The 16,875-nt window shown below is 49.8% G+C and overlaps 1 protein-coding gene across 2 annotated transcripts in view; it reads left to right on the top strand.

Moving 5' to 3' along the window:
* Positions 1-11,718: 11,718 nt before the first annotated feature.
* GRHL1 (grainyhead like transcription factor 1) overlaps positions 11,719-16,875 on the top strand; it is a 51,568-nt gene continuing 46,411 nt past the window's right edge. For both annotated transcript variants that reach the window (XM_045084888.1, XM_045084887.1), the window contains exons 1-2: positions 11,719-11,917; positions 15,089-15,275. In XM_045084888.1, the coding sequence (XP_044940823.1) occupies positions 11,898-11,917; positions 15,089-15,275 (207 nt within the window). In that variant the 5' untranslated portion in view covers positions 11,719-11,897. The remainder of the gene's footprint in view (positions 11,918-15,088; positions 15,276-16,875) is intronic.

Below are 16,875 nucleotides of genomic sequence, written 5' to 3'. Positions count from 1 at the left end.
AGAAAAATGCCATCACTTCTAAAAAAACAGTCTTTAGATTGTTGTGTCTGTCAGTGACCAGTCTATGCTCACAGCCATGCCCATAGAGCATATATGTTCTGAAGTGGAAAGAATGTCCTGTTCTTAGTTGTCTGAGCATCAAATTTGGATCCTCAGAACCTCGTGGAAAACACAGCTGGGAAGCACACTTATTCCATACCTGCCTACCTTCCAAACCTTTTGCGTGTTTTCTCATTTACGATATCTAGATAAATCTACCCATCTACATCTGTGGCAAATAAAAGTTTGATCATAGTAGAGTAACAAAAAAACTTCTAGATTTTTAAAATTAAAAAAATTAAACAGATACGACGAGAATCTTTTCCTGTAAGAATACAGAACACTGGGGCACCTGAGTGGCTCAGCTGGTTAAGCCGCTGCCTTCGGCTCAGGTCATGATCTCAGGGTCCTGGGATCGAGTCCCGCATCGGGCTCTCTGCTCGGTGGGGAGCCTGATTCCTCCTCTCTCTCTGCCTGCCTCTCTGCCTACTTGTGATCTCTCTCTGTCAAATAAATAAATAAAATCTTAAAAAAAAAAAAAGAATACAGAACACTGGCTTAAATATGTTGTTAATCTATAAGGCTACCTCATAAATTTTTTTTTTAATTTATTTAACAGAGATCACAAGTAGGCAGAGAGGCAGGCTGGCGGGGGTGGGGGGGCGGGGAGATAGGATCCCCGCTGAGCAGAGAGCCCAATGCGGGACTCGATCCCAGGACCTTGGGATCATGACCTGAGCTGAAGGCAGAGGCTTCACCCACGGAGCCACCCAGGTGCCCCTATCTCATAAATTTTGAACATAGGTGTGGGGTTTTTGTTTTTGTTTTTGTCTTTTTGCGGGGGTGGTTTTTTTAATCCTTAACAAATATGGATTTCTTCAGGCAGTTTTGAGATTCTGGCTTAGACGTGGAAGGAAGAGGAGGGCCTTCCCCCTGCCAACCTCGGCTCCTCTTGCATCGGGTAAACGGACATCATTGTGGAAATGGGGGGTGAGCTCGTAGGTTATGGGTAAGGAGCTGCCATGTGCTTTACCTTCCCGAAGGGGCCACAACAGGCTTGCGGTTGTCACACAGAAGTGGGACCTTCTACAGCGCAGAGGAAGGAGGAGAGCCCGGGACCAGGGCAGCTGGGGCTGAACCTTTAACCACAGACTGTCTGTAGTTTTTTGTTATCTCTTTGTTTCTGTTTTTGTTTTCCCCCTCCATTGGCACAAAGCCTAGGAGGGAAAAAGCAATATTAATTCAACCCTGTATTTATACAGAAAGCAATGCTGGTTGGGAGTTCTAGAAGGAGCATTATTTCCAAGTCTTCAGGAGAACTGAGTAGAATTTCCAAAGTTCTGTGAATTATTATACATCGCAGCTAGTTAAAAGTATGTATTTTCATGTTGGGCGGAGAAGCAGTGACTTTTTTTTTCATTTTAAATACCTCTCTATTCTTGAAAGCTGAGTAAGTCCCATAGTATTAAGTCTCTCACAAAATGTTTTCTTAGTGTGTGTTCCCTTGTTTTGTGCCCTATGAAGTATTTAAGCATAAAGTGATTTTAGTGCCAGACTTAGCTGATAATAGGCTACGACTTGAGAAGAACTTACAAAAGAGTGCTTTTATTGACTTTATAAATTAAGAACCTGGTATTTCAGCTCCCCTGGCCTCTTGCCCTTCTGCAACAATTATTTCCTCTGGAACAATTAGTACATGTTTTATGGATATTTGCGTGGAACTGGGTGACTCACAGATATTTCCAAAAGAATTTTTAAAGTTAGAATTCCACTTAAACGTAATTACCTTTTGTCACCATTGTTGTCTGCATTAAGTCGGATTACGTGATTAAGTTAAACATTACCTAAAATGAAAGAGATGGTCTCCGGTTTTAACTGGAAAGGTTAAAAGTAGGAAAGATGTGTTCCTCACCACGCTGGAGGATAAGCATGTATTATAAACATGTTCACTTATTTTTACCTTTCTCTCCTTAGAAATTCACACCAGAAAAGGAGTCTCCCTGAGACAGTCTCCTCTGCCCGGGGCCCCTTGTCGCTCTGCTTGGGTCTCCTCCCACTCCCCGTTTGCCGTCTGCCAAAACGCAATGGGCCCGTGCCAGCCCCTCTCCACTTCTCCGGGTCGAGCCCCAGAATTTCTCCGGGTCCAGCCCAGGGATCTGCGTCTGGTCAAGGTGCTCCGTGTTTAGACCCCCCTGCCTCCTCCTTCTCAGCGCCGTCTGCAGTTTATCACCTGGCTTCCCACGCACCATAATTCTGCTGTCTGTTCCCGCCATCTGGTCCCCGTCTCCCGGTCCCCAGCTCACTGTGTCCCTCACTGATCTCGACCTCCCTGCGTCTGAAAGGGCACAGGGCCCTTCCACAGCGTCGGGGAGAGCTCCTCGGCGCTCAGGGCTCCCCCGCCACCCCCCACCCCTGTGTTTGGCATCTAGGGGAGCCTACTTCTGCATGCATCTTGCCCCAGGCAGGCGGATGCCTTTGAGATGGGGCAGGGGGTGGGGGTGCTTTATCATGCTCCCTAGAGAACCCTACTTCCCACAGATCCTCAAGAAAGGGCTCCGATGCGGGGGATGGACATGGGGGAGGGTGTGTGAACTGTGAGCATTGTGAACTGTGTAAGATGACGATTCAGGGACCTGGACCCCTGGGGCAAATAATATGTTTTGTGTTAATAAAAAATAATAATAATAAAAATAATAATAAAAAGAAAGGGTTCTGATGGAAGGGATGATGACAAAAAGGGAAAGATTACGAAAACTTTCCTACTTTCTTATCGGCTCTGCCCCACGAGGATCACTGCTAGACGAAGGAAGCCGGTCGTCTGCCCTCCGAGTGTTGGTTTTGAATCGGATGGAAGAGTTTTTACAACAGAAGGAGGAGACACGGGCCTCACTTTTGCTTGAGGTACCCCTGAGCAGTACCGCAAAGATCTCACGTGCTGGGACTATGGCAGGCGCAGACAGGTCTCAGCACTTACAGAGCCCTCGGCTCTCAGCCCCTGACGGATCCCACGATGTGCTACGTTATTTGACAAATAAAGACACTGAGAAGTCCTGATCCCAGGCAAACTGGCTCAGGTATCCGCGGGCTTCGGCTTAAAGCCCTGCTCTCCAAGCTCCCAGCCCTGGTGATGTCAGTTTGGAATCAAAGGAACCCAAATGTTGCCATGAAGAAGAAGACATTAGTGTTTATGACTGATGTGTTTCCACCCCCTCCTCCAAACCTCCACCCTGAACCTGTTCCCTGACTCTCAGTTATGGCACCGTTCACCCAATCACCTACGCTATAACCCCTCCCAGTCTGTCACCCAACATCTCTGTCACTCAGCCCTGACAGTTCTACCACCAACGACCTCTCTGGCCAGTCTCGAGTCCTCTGACAACATAGTCACTGCCCAGCTCAGACCCTCATCACCTTCCTCCTGGTGTGGGCAAAACCATTCTCATTTCCCAGCATCTGTCCCTGTCATGCCCCTGCCAGTTACGTTCCCCAAATAGATCTAATGACATTCCGACGCTCGGCAGCCTTTGATGACTCCTTGCTACCCACAGCCTGATGGCTTAGCCTGAACGGTCCGTCTAAGTGTGGCTCCTACATAGGACTTCCTGTCGCCGGCCCCAGCCCAGCTCCCTCCATCCCAGACAAGGCAATCCTGAACAACTAGGACATCTCCCACCTCGGGGCCTTTGCCCTTGTTGTACTCCTTATCAGAAATGCCCTCCCTCATCTCAGGAGACCCCTAATTCTTCCTTAATGGCCCTTCTCAATTGTAATGCCCTCCCCTACACCCCCCACCAAGCCCCCAGGCAGAATCCATCATTCCCTAAGCATTCGACACACGTCCCCATTAGGGCATTTACAACGTTAGTCCGAATGTGCCCAGGTCTCCGGATCCAGCAACTTGGGCGCCAGACCGTGAGTTATTCGTGGATACACGCACCTGTGGGCTGGGTAGGAGACTCTGAGGGTAAGAAACCTGAGATCTTATATGAAAAATAGAGTGCACAAAGATTTAAAAAAGGTAACTAACCCACCCAAGAAGAAGCTCATTTAGACGTCACACACCTGATTTATAATAATGAACTTCATACAATTAATTTTTTAATGCAAGCATGCACTTATTTATTTAGAGAGGGAGGAGAGGGCAGGGAGAGAATCTTTTTTTTTAAAGAAGATTAGTTATTTATCAGAGAGAGCGAGCAAGCAAGCAGGGAGAGCAGTAGAGCGAGAGGGAGAAGCAGGCTCCCCACTGAGCAGGGAGCCTGACGTGGGGATCGATCCCAGGACCCTGGGATTGTGACCTGAGCCCAAGGCAGATGCCTAACCGGCTAAGCCTCCCAGGGCCCCCCCTACAATTAATTTCTACTTGTCACCCACCAGAAACTTCGTGGGGTCTCTCTTCTGTGCATCCTCCACGCCGTGCCAGCACGTAATTTTGCTTTGTTAGGGATTATGTGTGCGCCAGGAAGCACTGTTCGTGCTTTGCCGTCTCTGTGTTAAAAACCCTCTGATGTCCTGTCTCAGAGCTCACGTCCCCATCTGCTGATCCCCACGATGGCCCCAGAGTCGAGTCCCTTGGAGTTTTGTGATGTCCTGAGAGGCTGTGACTAAGCGGATGGAAGGAAACCAGAGAGGTTATGCCTACTGCCTCCCCCAAGTCCGAAGTCACCGAAGCAGCTCCAGGTGGTGCTCCAGGAGGTCACAGACCGAGCACACAGCACCCCAGTCCCTTCATGAGACGCAGTCCCGCAACTCTGAACCCTGCTTCTACGTCGTTTCTCTCTCTGGGTTCTTGTTGTGAAATTTTCCTGAATTTTTTTTCTCCTATTCCTTTTTTCAACCCCTAGTTCTTCCTTTTTCTAACTGTCGCCAACAAGGATAACTCAAAATTCCAGATATTGGAATTGACAGTTTCGGGGTGTTTAGGAAAGATAATCAAAGGTGAGTCACAAAATACTCAAATTGCAAGTAAAAAGAAACCCAGCTGGGGAAGAATTACTAGAAAAATTGAGTTAATGAAATGTCAGCTTTGGGCCAGCAACTTAATCCCATGTTTCCTTCCTCTAAAGGCAGGGTGATGGCTCTCTCTCGTATTAAAATGTGGTGAGATGCTACAGTTTTAAACACCCCGTTTCATCATGAAGATGTTTTACCAGGAGTAACCTTTTCCTCAAAGAGTGAAATATGCAAATGGAGCCGGCCAGCCCAGCCAAGGCCTCCCACTCCCAAGCCTGGAGCGGTTTCTTGAGATGGTTCCAAAGCACATGGCTCCTCCCCGCTTCGTATTAGTCACAGACAGGAGAGGTGTACCAAAGGGTAAGGCTAGCGTGTCTAAGCCAAGGGCTTTCTGGCAGCCGTGTTGCAACTGTGGAGCCTTCTCTGGAATGATCGATCTGCGTGAAGCCATAAGAAAAGAATGTGAGATATCTGGGTTCTTGTTGCCAGCAGGAGGGTGACACCCAACCTGACACAGCTTCTTCTGCCTCCATTCAGAAACGTGGAGAGAGTCTGGATCAAGTCCCAGGTACTTAACAAGACTCACCGGAGACTGCTGTCAGCCTGGCATGACAGGCAGACCTGGAAGGGAAGGGCCGAAGCCTCCGGGAGCAAGCATGTGCAGGACAGTGCCGTTAAGGACATCGGAGGCTACCGTGCTGGACACCACAAAATGGAGAGTTCCGCGAGTCACCGTGTTCTCTGAGTTGGAGAATCAATGCAGAGACTAATCCGAAGCACTGTCCTCTACGCCAGATGTCACTGGAAGCCCCGGGCAGGGCTCTGTCACAATTAAAGGGTCCAGGTTGTTTTATAATGGTGCGACAGGCTAAACCCGGAACGTCAGGCAGAAATGCTCTCATTGTTGGCCGTACCACTACCTACAAGGGAAAGCGAGGGATTTGAAACAAGGGTCTGGATTCAAGTCCTGAATTTACTGACCAGGAGACCCTGAATCCATCTCTTGACATCTCTGGACCTCGTTTCTTCATCTGCAAGACGGGACCTGCAGATCAATGAGTGTTGCCCAAAGCAGGCTAATGTCATCACCCCCTGAATGACAACTGTCTCTACTCTCAAATATGCTTATTACTCTGCTAGATGATGAGGGGGTTTTGGGGTACGAGGTATAGTTTCTGTCCCTTAAGCAGCTTATAATAAATACAGTGACGAAAAACGGGAAGGTGGAACCCTTCGTATTTACTGAGTTCCAACAGATCTGGCATAGCTCCAGACACTTCTCACAAAACAAAACAGATACATCCCTTGGGGATGGGAATTAGTGCCTCATATCCCCCAGTTGTGGAAACTGAGGCTCAGGGTTTCCGTCACTTTCCCAAGTCACAGAGCTGGGAGGCGAGGGTGGGGATTCCACACTCTCCCGTCCACACCCCGTATCTGCAGAGCGGAAGGCTCTCGTGTCACAATGGTAAGAGACAGGGTGGCTGTGGTACGCTGGGCGGGACCGATCTCGAATGGCAGGCACGGAGGCCCTGCATCACAGCCACCTGAGATGTCTCCCCGATACGGGCTATTTCATCAGAGTGAGGTGCCTGCCTGTGATGGGCCCTGCACGGGGCTGGTCAGGCGCTGGTGAGGTGACATGGTCAACACAGAGGCACGGAAAGGAACCAGACTGGCTTCCGACCACCTAACCTCTCCATGGAGGCCAACTGCCAAGTGTCTTTGTGTCGGGGATTGTGGTGGCTTCTTTGACCACGTGATCTTATTTAACTCCACAAAACCTGATTTTTGTTTCCGTCATTTTACAGAAGGGAGAGCTGAGGACTGGCCGTGAGGTAGACGGCTCGAGGTAAAAATATGAGGCAGATCTGAAATTTGAACCCAGATCTCCTGGCCTTAAAGTCACTCCATCGAACTCACACAGAGCCGAACCAACTGAGGGGCAGAGCAGCTGAGGCGCTGCGGGGGTGGTTCGGTTGGGATGGGAGGGAGGCCCGGAGGAGACGCCTTGCAGGTGGCCTCGAAGGCAGAGGGGAGTGAGGTGGAGAGGAGGGAAGGAACAGCAGAGGCAACCAGGGGCCGGAGATTGCGGGACACATTCCGGGAACACTGTGAGGGGATCCAGAGCGCTGGGGACTTTTCAGTGGGACGGAAATCCAGAAATGTATGCCGGGGCCGGATGGAGAAGGAACTTGCCAGGCTGCAGAGTCTGGGCTGCAGTTGTGTGGACGGTGGATAGCTAAGGTCGGAACCACTGCTAGCAGCCCTTCTCTTGACTCAGGAGCCGTTGGAGCTGGAAGGGACCAGACGTCCAGTCCAACCTCTTCCTTTTTCTGAGGCCCAGAAAGCAGAAGAACCTGGGCTAGAACTCACTCCGTCTATTCAGCCCTTCCTCCTAACTTCCACATTCCCTACTTGGAAGCCCACGACTTGAGAAGGTGCCTCAAAGATCCTCCTCCTCTTAAAACAAAACACAAGCCCACTCATGGGCTAAAAAGAATTATTGCCAAACAAACAAAAAGATGCCAAACCTCACTCATAATTTTTGAAAATGCAAATCAAAACAACAAGACAGAATTTTTCATCTAACAGACCGGGTCAGCAAAGTTTGATAATGCCCAGGGTTGGTGAGGGTGTGGTGCTTCAAACTCTCTGATATCCTGCTGGTTGGAACCCAAATATGGGGCAACCTTTTCGAAAATAATTTGGTAAAATCTATAAAAATTGCAACTTTGCATGCCTTTTTCATGGAAGTTCCAGTTCTGGGATTTACCCAACAGCCATACCTGTCAAGTGTGCAAAGTGTATAGTTAGAGGGATGTTTACTACAGGAAGTTTATGATTGTGAAAAACTGAGGAGAAAAATCCTAATTGCTCACCCATAGGGTCTCATTGTCACCCGTCAATACAAAGAAATAATATGTAGTCATTTTTTTTTTTAAAGGCAGTAGATGTGTATATGCTCACATGGAAAATGGAGACAAAAAATACAAAAGCAAGCACACTGAGAAGGGTTGTGCACAGTGTGAATCCCATTTGTGTAAGAAAATAAAATATGTGTATGCTTGCAGACACATAAGCATTATCTAGGAAGAGTTACAAAAACTTCACAGTGATGATCTCTGGGGGAGAGGGACAGGATGAAGAGGGAGGGACTCTGGGCTCTAAACCCTCCGTGTTACTTAAATTTTTTTTTCCATTTTTTTGTCCCCTTACTTCTCCTTTTCTTTTTTCCTTTTTAAAAAAATGATGACCATGCATGATTTTTATAACCTATAAAAATAGTAAAAAACATAAAGGTATTGCCAATAGCTAGACGGATCACTCATAGATCTGGATCTTAATTTCTGTTTTACAGAACTCTCAGAGACAAGCTCAATAAGCCTGTATGAACATTTACAAAAGAGACCCAATGTTTTTATTAATATATCTAAGGTCTAGCAATCTCAGGCCCTTACTGTTCCTGTTTTGGGTTCTATGATTTATTTATTCATTCGTCCCATATTTATTTTGCGCCTACCATGTACCAGGCAGTGGGACTGAAGCATGGGGCCATTAGTCTTTACAACACGAAGGCCGCTTAGATCCATCGCAGACACGGTCCAGAAGGGAAGAGAGGCAGACCAGTACCTATAGAGGATGGTACCCATTCAATGAACACTTAAGAGATATTTTCTATGTGTATCCCATGAGGCCAGGGACATTCAAACCAAAGTGATACAATACAACCCCTGCCCTCTCATAAAGAGTCCCCACCATGGTGGGAAAAATCACGTATTACAAACAGAATGTGTAAGTGTAGTGCGGTGAGGCTTGGAGAACGGCGGTGTGCCCAGGACACTTGACCCAGCCTAGGAGGTCAGGGAGGTCCCCCTGCAGCAATGGGGGGTCCCAGATGAGTTAGGAAGACTGAGTCTGGAAGGTGGGCCAGCTGGGAAGTGGAGGAGCAGGGAATTGGGGGCAAGGGTGGTTCTCAGTGCTGAGCAGGACTGGAAGGAGCAGAAGAGCAAAATGGCAGGTTGAGCTATTCATCCGCTCGCCCTGCTAAGGAGTTGAACTTGATCTGGAGAGTACCAGAGTGACAGAATCTCAAATGTGTGCTTTATAAAGTTCAGCCTGGCCACAGCTGCAGCTGTGATAGAGGAAGAAGAGAAAAGTCAAGGTAGAAACAGGGTCCCACTGTGAGTCGCTTCAATCAGGGCAATGCTGATGATGTCCATGTACCGTTATTAATATTTTCCTTAAATGATCTAGTGAATCCTTAAAGGAGTTCCTTTAATGAAACTAGTGAATAAGAAAAGAAGGACAAGGGGCGCCTGGGTGGCTCAGTGGGTTGAAGCCTCTGCCTTCGGTTCAGGACATGATCCCAGGGTCCTGGGATCGAGCCCCACGTTGGGCTCTCTGCTCTCAGTGGGAAGCCTGCTCACCCCACCCCCTGCCTGCCTCTCTACCTACTTGTGATCTCTGTCAAATAAATAAAATCTTAAAAAAAAAAAAAAAAAAAAAAGGACAGGTTCCATGGTCCAGTGTTGGACCCAGGATTAGGGGATGGCAATGGGAAATGGCAGAGAGGGGACAGTGAGAAGGGTCTGTGGGTGCTGATTCAGGGCCCAAGGGGCCCAGAGATCAGGGAGCGGGAAACTGGCAGGGATTGCTGAGGGACTGCGGCAGCTGAATGAAGCCCCTGCGGTGCTCCATGGCGCTAAATCCTCTCTGAGACATCCAGGCAGCACCGGCCCCAGCCGATGGGCCCCCTCTTGTCTCACTTTCTCTACCCAGTTCCTGTGCCTCCATTCTCCTCTAGCCTCAGTGGTCTCCCCCCTGCTGCTGGATCCCCTTCTTCTCAGCCTCTCTGTGTTGGGGGCTCCAAGACCCTGTGTCAGTTCATGGAGAGTCATCTTTTCTCCAGGCCTTCAAGACCGTCTTTGTGCCGACAACTCCCCGAAGCCCCTTCGTCCCTGGTCCCCACGCTCACATCCAACCTGGTCCCTGGTCCCCACACTCACATCCAACCTACTGATGTGTCTGTTTGGAGTGCCAATGAACATCTTGAATTCATGTCCCAAATGGGACTTCTGACCTCCCCGAGACTTAGGTCTGCCGTCTTCCCCATCTCGGTGATGGCTAAGCATCCCTTCCGGGTTTTACCTTTGATAGCTATCTTTGAATCGCGTTTTTCTTGTACTTTATATCCAATTTTCAGTAAATCCTCCTGGCTCTATCTTCAGAGAAGAGCCAACCATGTCTCAGGCCACCACCCGAGGCCACGCTACTGTTCACTGTGGTCTGGGCTCACTGCCCCCATCTTGGTGCCCTTCCCACCCCCACGATTTAAAGACGGGCTCTACTCCAAAGCCTCCATCTTGCTCTGCAAAAACTGAAGTGGGCACAAAACCCTGCGTCTCCCCGTCCTCCGTCTTTGTCCCCCTCCGGTCATTCGGGTCTCCCCCGGTCCCTGTTCACAACGGATGCAAAGGTGTGCCTCTGCCTGCCCCCTCCACCCCACTTCCCTGCAGGCCTTTCCTCCTCGAGCCTTCCAGGCCCGGCTCCACCCCGTGCTCCGCGCTGGCCGCGCGGCTCTTCCTCCCGCAGAGCTCGCCGCTCTCCACCGCACCGTGAAATCTGTCCGTTGCCCCCTAGGATGCGGCAGGCTGGCGGGGAACCGGGCTCGCTATCTCCCGCGCCTGGAACTACGCCGGCATGCGGGAGTTCTCAGTGTCCGTTTGTTGAAGCAGCGAGCAGACCCCAGAGAAGAGCTTCAGCTCAGAAGGACGGGCTGGGCCGGGGTCGGGGGGAATGAATGGCCGCGCGGGGCAGGCACAGACGCTGCTGGAGTCGGTAGGGCTGCTGGAAGGCTCGGCAGCGGGTCTGAGATGGAGCCCACGGAAGGAGCTCGGGGGTGAGGGGACTGACGGGTGAAGGGGCTGAAGCCCCGATGGGGGTCCTGAAAGAAGGGGTGCGCGGGGATCGAGCTGGGAGACTGGCGGGGGCCAGCGGGCAGGTGGGCGCGGAAGAGGGGACCGGCCGGGCAGGCAGCTGGGACCAGGCAGTGGGGCTGGGGGCAGGTCCCCACGCCGGCCGCAGGAGGGGAAGCGCGGTTGCCCGTGACTGTCACGCAGCGGCCAGCGTGAGACGGACGCGCAGAAGGTTCTAACGCCGGACAGTGCCGTGGGCTCCGCGAGGAAGCAGCCACCCGAGCTTTCTCAGGTAAAAGCCAGCGCCTCATAAATGCGCGGACGCGGACTGAGAGGCGGCACGAGGGCGGGGCGCGTCACGGACCCGGGCAGGGAAGGTGCCCGAGGCGGCCGAGCGGCGCACCGCGGCCCGGGAGGCTCCGTCGCTGAAGCGGGGTGGGCTTCGGTGGGCCAGTCGGGAAGGAAGGACCCGGCCCCGAGGCCCGAGAGGGCGGCGCCGAGGAACGCCCGTCCCTCAGGCGAGCGGCCGAGGGCTGCGACGGCGGCCCCGGGCGGTGAGCGCGCGGAGGCCGGCGGAGCGGCGGGAGGTGCGCGCCGGGAGCCGCGCGACCACGCCGGTCCCCGCCGGAGGCAGGCCGACAGCGCGGGGCGCGCCGCACAGACGCGGCCACGCGGAGCCGCGGCCCCCGCCCCGGCGCCCCGCAGGCCGGCCAATCAGGCGGCGTCGTCGGCCGCCCGGCCCCGAGGCCCCGCCCCGGCCCGGCGCGTCGCCAGCCAATGGGCGGTCGAGCCTGGGCGTCCAGAGCGCGCAGCCCGCGCCGAGCCGGCTCAGAGCGAGAAAAGCGAACCCAACCCGTCGGGGCCGCCGCTCCGGACCCGCCGCCGCCGCCGCCGCCGCTGCCGCCGCCTCCTCCTCCCCCCCGGATCGGGTGTACTGTCCCAACCCGAAAGTCCAGTTCTGCGGCCCGGCAGCGGCGAGCAAGCGCGATGACACAGGAGTACGACAAGTGAGTGAGGCGCCGGCGCGCGAGTCCGGCCGTGCGGCTTCAGGCCGCTGCTGCGCGCCCGGCCAGCGGCACCTGCCGCGGGCCCGGGAGAGGCGAGGCCGGACGAGCGGGGGGGGCTAGGCCGGGCGCGGGGCGGGGACGGGGACTCGAAGCGCGCAGGGAGGGCGGGGGGCGCGCGTCACACCGTCCGCTTTCTACCCCGCCGCGGCCTCTGCCCTCGGGACTCCCCCCCCGCCCTTTGTTCCACCGAAGCCCCCGGGTCAGACCCTTGCCTTGGGGACGCAGTTCCGGAGGGGACACCTCCCTCCTCGCCCCCCCTCGGCCTCAGCGGCCTCGTCGGGGGGACCACCCCGCGGGCGCCCCCCCATCTTGGCTCTGCTGCTGGCAGAGGTGCGGGGTGGGAGACTGGGGCGCCGCGCCGCGCGGGGGCCCCCCTCGGGGTCGCTTTTGCTCAGGGGGCCAGCGGAGCTCTTGGGGACCGGCTCCCCCGCTGGGAAGGTAGGAAGGTCTCGGGTAATCAGCCCGTTGTCGTCCAGCCCTCTCCTCCAGTCCGCCTGCCAGAACTCCAGAAAGGAGAAATTTAGGGAAAAGTTGAAGTGCTCTGCTGTCCTGGCATTTTTCCCCGCTGGCTGGCTGTGTGAGTGAGAAAATTGTTGTAGGAGTTATTTTGCCACTTGCATCATTGATGGTAATTACAGATTACCGTAATTAAAAATCCTCAGAACATATCAAGAGGATGAAATCTTCGAAATCTGGGTGATAAACAGAACGTACCGTGCTAGTATTCCTTTTGGAGTTTGTGATCAAAGAAGTATTTCTGACAAATGCAAGGTGGTAACGCAAGATGTTAACTTTGAGGGACACAGGGGCGGGGGGGGGGCGGCGGGCAGGGAGGGATACTTCAGTGTTTTCTTTGCACCTTTTCTGTAAGTGTGAAATTGTTGCGAAACAAAATATTTATTAGGAAAAAAGTAAATCGCACCCAACCCAACCCTCTACGGCAGATCAGTAAATCCAGATGAGAGATCATCCATTCCAGTTTTATAATTATTTGTTAAGGATCATTTTATTTAAGTGTGCTCTTTTTCTGATTTGGGAAGGTTAGATGTTGTGTAGGGGATATCTTAAATGGATTAATCTTGGGTTGTAGAACGTGCAGTTAAATTAATCACTTGAAGTGTGTTTCAGAAGTCTTTCGAGAGATCACTAATGAAGAGTTTAAGACTTAACCAAAGGCAGTGATGGGCCTTTAGGGACGAGCAACTGCCTGACTGTCATATGAGGAAGTAGTCCTAAGTCAGGCAACTGGTGACTGTTTATTTCTTGACTTATGGTTTAGATAAGGCAAATTTCCAAAGCTAAAATTTTGGCCCTAGGCGCACTTTGGAAATGCAAGACACCTCCAGGGTGATCCCAAACAAAACCATTTGCAAAAAATATTTTCTGTTGCCTATACAAATTTGGGATGGGGGTGGGAGAAGGAGAGAAGCTGAAAAACTAGCATTACTGGAATTGAATGAGCCAAGTGCTGTCATAATCTTCTGGAAGTAGCTATTACACTATTAATAATAGCTTAGCAGCGCACCAGTAAATCACCCCAAGATACCACTGATTCAGTGGCTGTTATACTCTGCTCCTAATGGTGTAGGGAATGCCTTTTTGTGCATTTATTTATTTATTGTGAGTTTGAGATTTGTACACACAGCCTTCATTTTTAAATAAACGTCATTATGTTTGTTTTGTGTTTGAATAGTATACCCCCCTCAAAACTGCTTTGCCTACTAAATGTAATCAGTATTTGGATTTTATGCCTAGACATGAGTTTAAAACACTGGCTTTGAAATAAGACCGAATTTTGAGGATAAATTCAGTTGTTGGCCCATGTTCCCACACCTTTTCAAAGATCTTTTAAAAAATCTGTGTCTGTTTCTAAAGGGCCTGCCTGCCAAAACCCTAACCTTTGTTGATTACTTGAAAAGATAATCAATCTCTACATTCACTTTTAGAGTAGGTAGGTCACCTTTAGGCCATTTACATATTTCATTTGTGTGTTGCAATGAGAGCTGATCCTTAAATTTGCTTGTTAGAATACTGATAATTCAGAGTAGTTTTGAACATTAACAATTTTTTTTCCCTTAAAAAAAAAAACAACTTCATTTTGCTGGAGTTTGTGTTCTGCTTTTTCTCCTTACTGACTTGTTAAATAGTACCAACTGAAAAGTTGTTGAGACTGTTGACATTTCAAGTTTTTGGAATCAGTAATGTTTGTTTTAATCTTTAAAACTGAATCTTCTGTCAGACTTTACTAAGATCTCTGTTGATTTTTCTGGATTTTTCCCACCCAACTACAGTGTTAAAATGAAACCGTTTTTGCCCAGTGTGAAAATCTAGTAAAGAGTTTTAAAAACAGATTTCCCACCTATTTTCTTAAAAAGCTCTTTTTGTTCAGTGGCCTTATTTATTGTTGTGGATTCTTAAGTGTTTATCTCTAAGATAAACAGTTAACTCCCATGCCAGAAAATTATGCCTGCTTATTGATTTACAGCCCCCTTTGGCCACATTCCATGCTCAATCTGGTGGTAATCAGTAGAATATTCTAACTTTCTCATATACCCCCGAGGATTAAACGAAGTCGCTCTTTTCTTTCCGCCCCCTCCTCCTCTCTCCCTGGTTTGTGGGTAGGAAAGTTTTTAAGGCCTGGTATCAACAGGAGAAAGAGGGAAGTAACATGTAGCAGCACGATGCTTGAACCAGGTCTACTCTCTTTAAGAGGGTACAGTCCTGACTGCAGATGTCTGAGGAGAATGAATGTTCTGTTTTGCCTCACTTTGTCCTTGTGTTTGTTTGCTTAGGTATTTGAATAGCCTGGCATTTTCTTGGAGTGTTTTGTTTTGTTTTGCCAAGTTATATATCCTGGGTCACGTGTGCAGGTTAACTGTACGTTCCCTGGCTCCCCAGTCCCGTATATCTTACCTGGGGGCCCCTTCGGTGTGCATTCAGGTGGCTTGTCTCCTGGTCTCGCCTCGGTGCCGTTTGCTGGGGTGGGTCATTGGGCTCTTTTACTGGAATATCAAGGAATTGATTGTTTGGGTCTTTTAAAAATTAGCTTATGGTGCCTTGCAGTAAAAAGTGTGAGATCTAGCCGTATGTGTGTTTTTAATCTCTCCGAAGCAAACGGCCAGTCTTAGTTCTTCAGAATGAAGCCCTTTATCCACAGCGGCGCCCCTACACTAGTGAGGACGAAGCCTGGAAGTCTTTCCTGGAGAACCCTCTCACCGCGGCAACCAAGGCGATGATGAGCATCAATGGAGACGAAGACAGTGCGGCCGCCCTGGGCTTGCTCTATGACTATTACAAGGTAGATGTGCCTCCTCTTTCAAAAACCTAACAACTGTCCGAGATGCACTTGATTCAACAGCATATAAAACAGTAATTTGCTGGTAGAATGTAAAGCAAGTTGCGTCTCTAGTGACTATAAATAGTTTAATGAGTGCTTTGACTTACTGTGGTTCAAAGCCGAAAACCTACGATCATTGAATCAAAGGGTTGTTTTTAAAATGGGTGAAGTAGCCAGCTGCTCTAGCTCGATCTGGAGGGTGAAGCTACTATAAAAGAAGATGGGAGATGTGTCTTACTGAAACTGAACGTTTTACCAAAGGGATTTCGTAGTGCCCCGAAGAGTAGACAGTGGTTCATTTCCCTGTGCTCTAACCTTTATTCTGATGTGATCAGAATGATTTCCTCGCCTTATGTGATATCACAGAGCCTTTGATTTGACTGAAGGATTCATGAAGGAAAGCTGTTCTTCTAGTCTTGGACTTTCTACTTCTAAGATCAGAATATGTTCTGTTTCTATTTCAATGGATTAGTCTTAAATATAACCTCTTCTGTGCTTGGAGTTTTGTGTGATGTTCCTATCTGAAGATCTGTGTCCTCGTCACTGGTCACCACTTACTGGTTTCCTCTGTCACGCTAAGCATGTTACTGCCATGTGTGTTATTTCTGATCTCTCCAGAAAGCCTGCAAAATATGCAGTGTGACCGCTGTTTTGCAAATAGGAAAAAATTAAGTTCTCAGGTCACACAACTAGCATGTGTTGCAGGATTTGAGGCCTGGTCTGGATTACGCTAAAGTCATCCTCTTCGGCATGCCGTGCTGTCTCCCATGGAATGTCCTTTGCTTGCTAGACTTGTTGGCGTTCTTTCTGCTCGATAGTAGTATGTGGTGATGGCTCTATGTCACAGTTGATTTTTGTCATATTTTTGTTTTTAAAACTTCCAGACATAGAGAAAACTTCAATTTAATCAGATGATTAACTCTCAGATAATTTCACCTGGATTCACTAGTTGCTTATGGTTTGTTACATTATGGCATCGTATTCTTTCCTGAAGATAAGAAATGCAGAGGGCGGGGGTGCCTGGGTCGCTCAGTCTGTTAAGCAGCTGCCTTCAGGGTCCTGGGATCCAACTTCCTGTGGGGCCCCCTCCCTCTGCCTGCAACTCCCCGTGCTTGTGCTCTCTCTCTCTTTCCGTGTGTGTGTGTGTGTGTGTGTGTGTGTGTGTGTGTTAAGTAAATAAATAAACTCTTTAAAAAAATGCAGAGGGAAAAAAACAAAGAAGATGGCTTGATCATGATTACCAAATTAGGGCGGGACGTAAACAAACGATTTCATTATTTTCTGGTCTGAGGCCGCGTGTCCAGCTTGTTGTGATTGAGAGACTGGGGTAAGTTTTGTTTTTTTTCCTTTAAATATGAAGTGAAACTTGTGTAGTAACTAATGACGCTGGGCGATCTCTTTGCCTGGGAAGGAGAGCCTAAGAATTCCTTCGAAGTGGAACTTACGATAAATCTCTTCTTCTCAAGTCCTGTTTTCTTGACTCAGTGTAAAAATCACAAGTTCCTAAGTTTGAAGTACATCTTTTTAACTGAAACTTTTTGAAAATGGGAGAAAACAAACA

This window comes from Mustela putorius, unplaced genomic scaffold (genome assembly GCF_011764305.1).
Source record: "Mustela putorius furo isolate JIRA1106 unplaced genomic scaffold, ASM1176430v1.1 tig00000813_pilon_pilon_pilon, whole genome shotgun sequence".
NCBI classification, from domain to species: Eukaryota; Metazoa; Chordata; class Mammalia; order Carnivora; family Mustelidae; genus Mustela; species Mustela putorius.
This window is presented reverse-complemented; position numbering and strand designations above follow the sequence as displayed.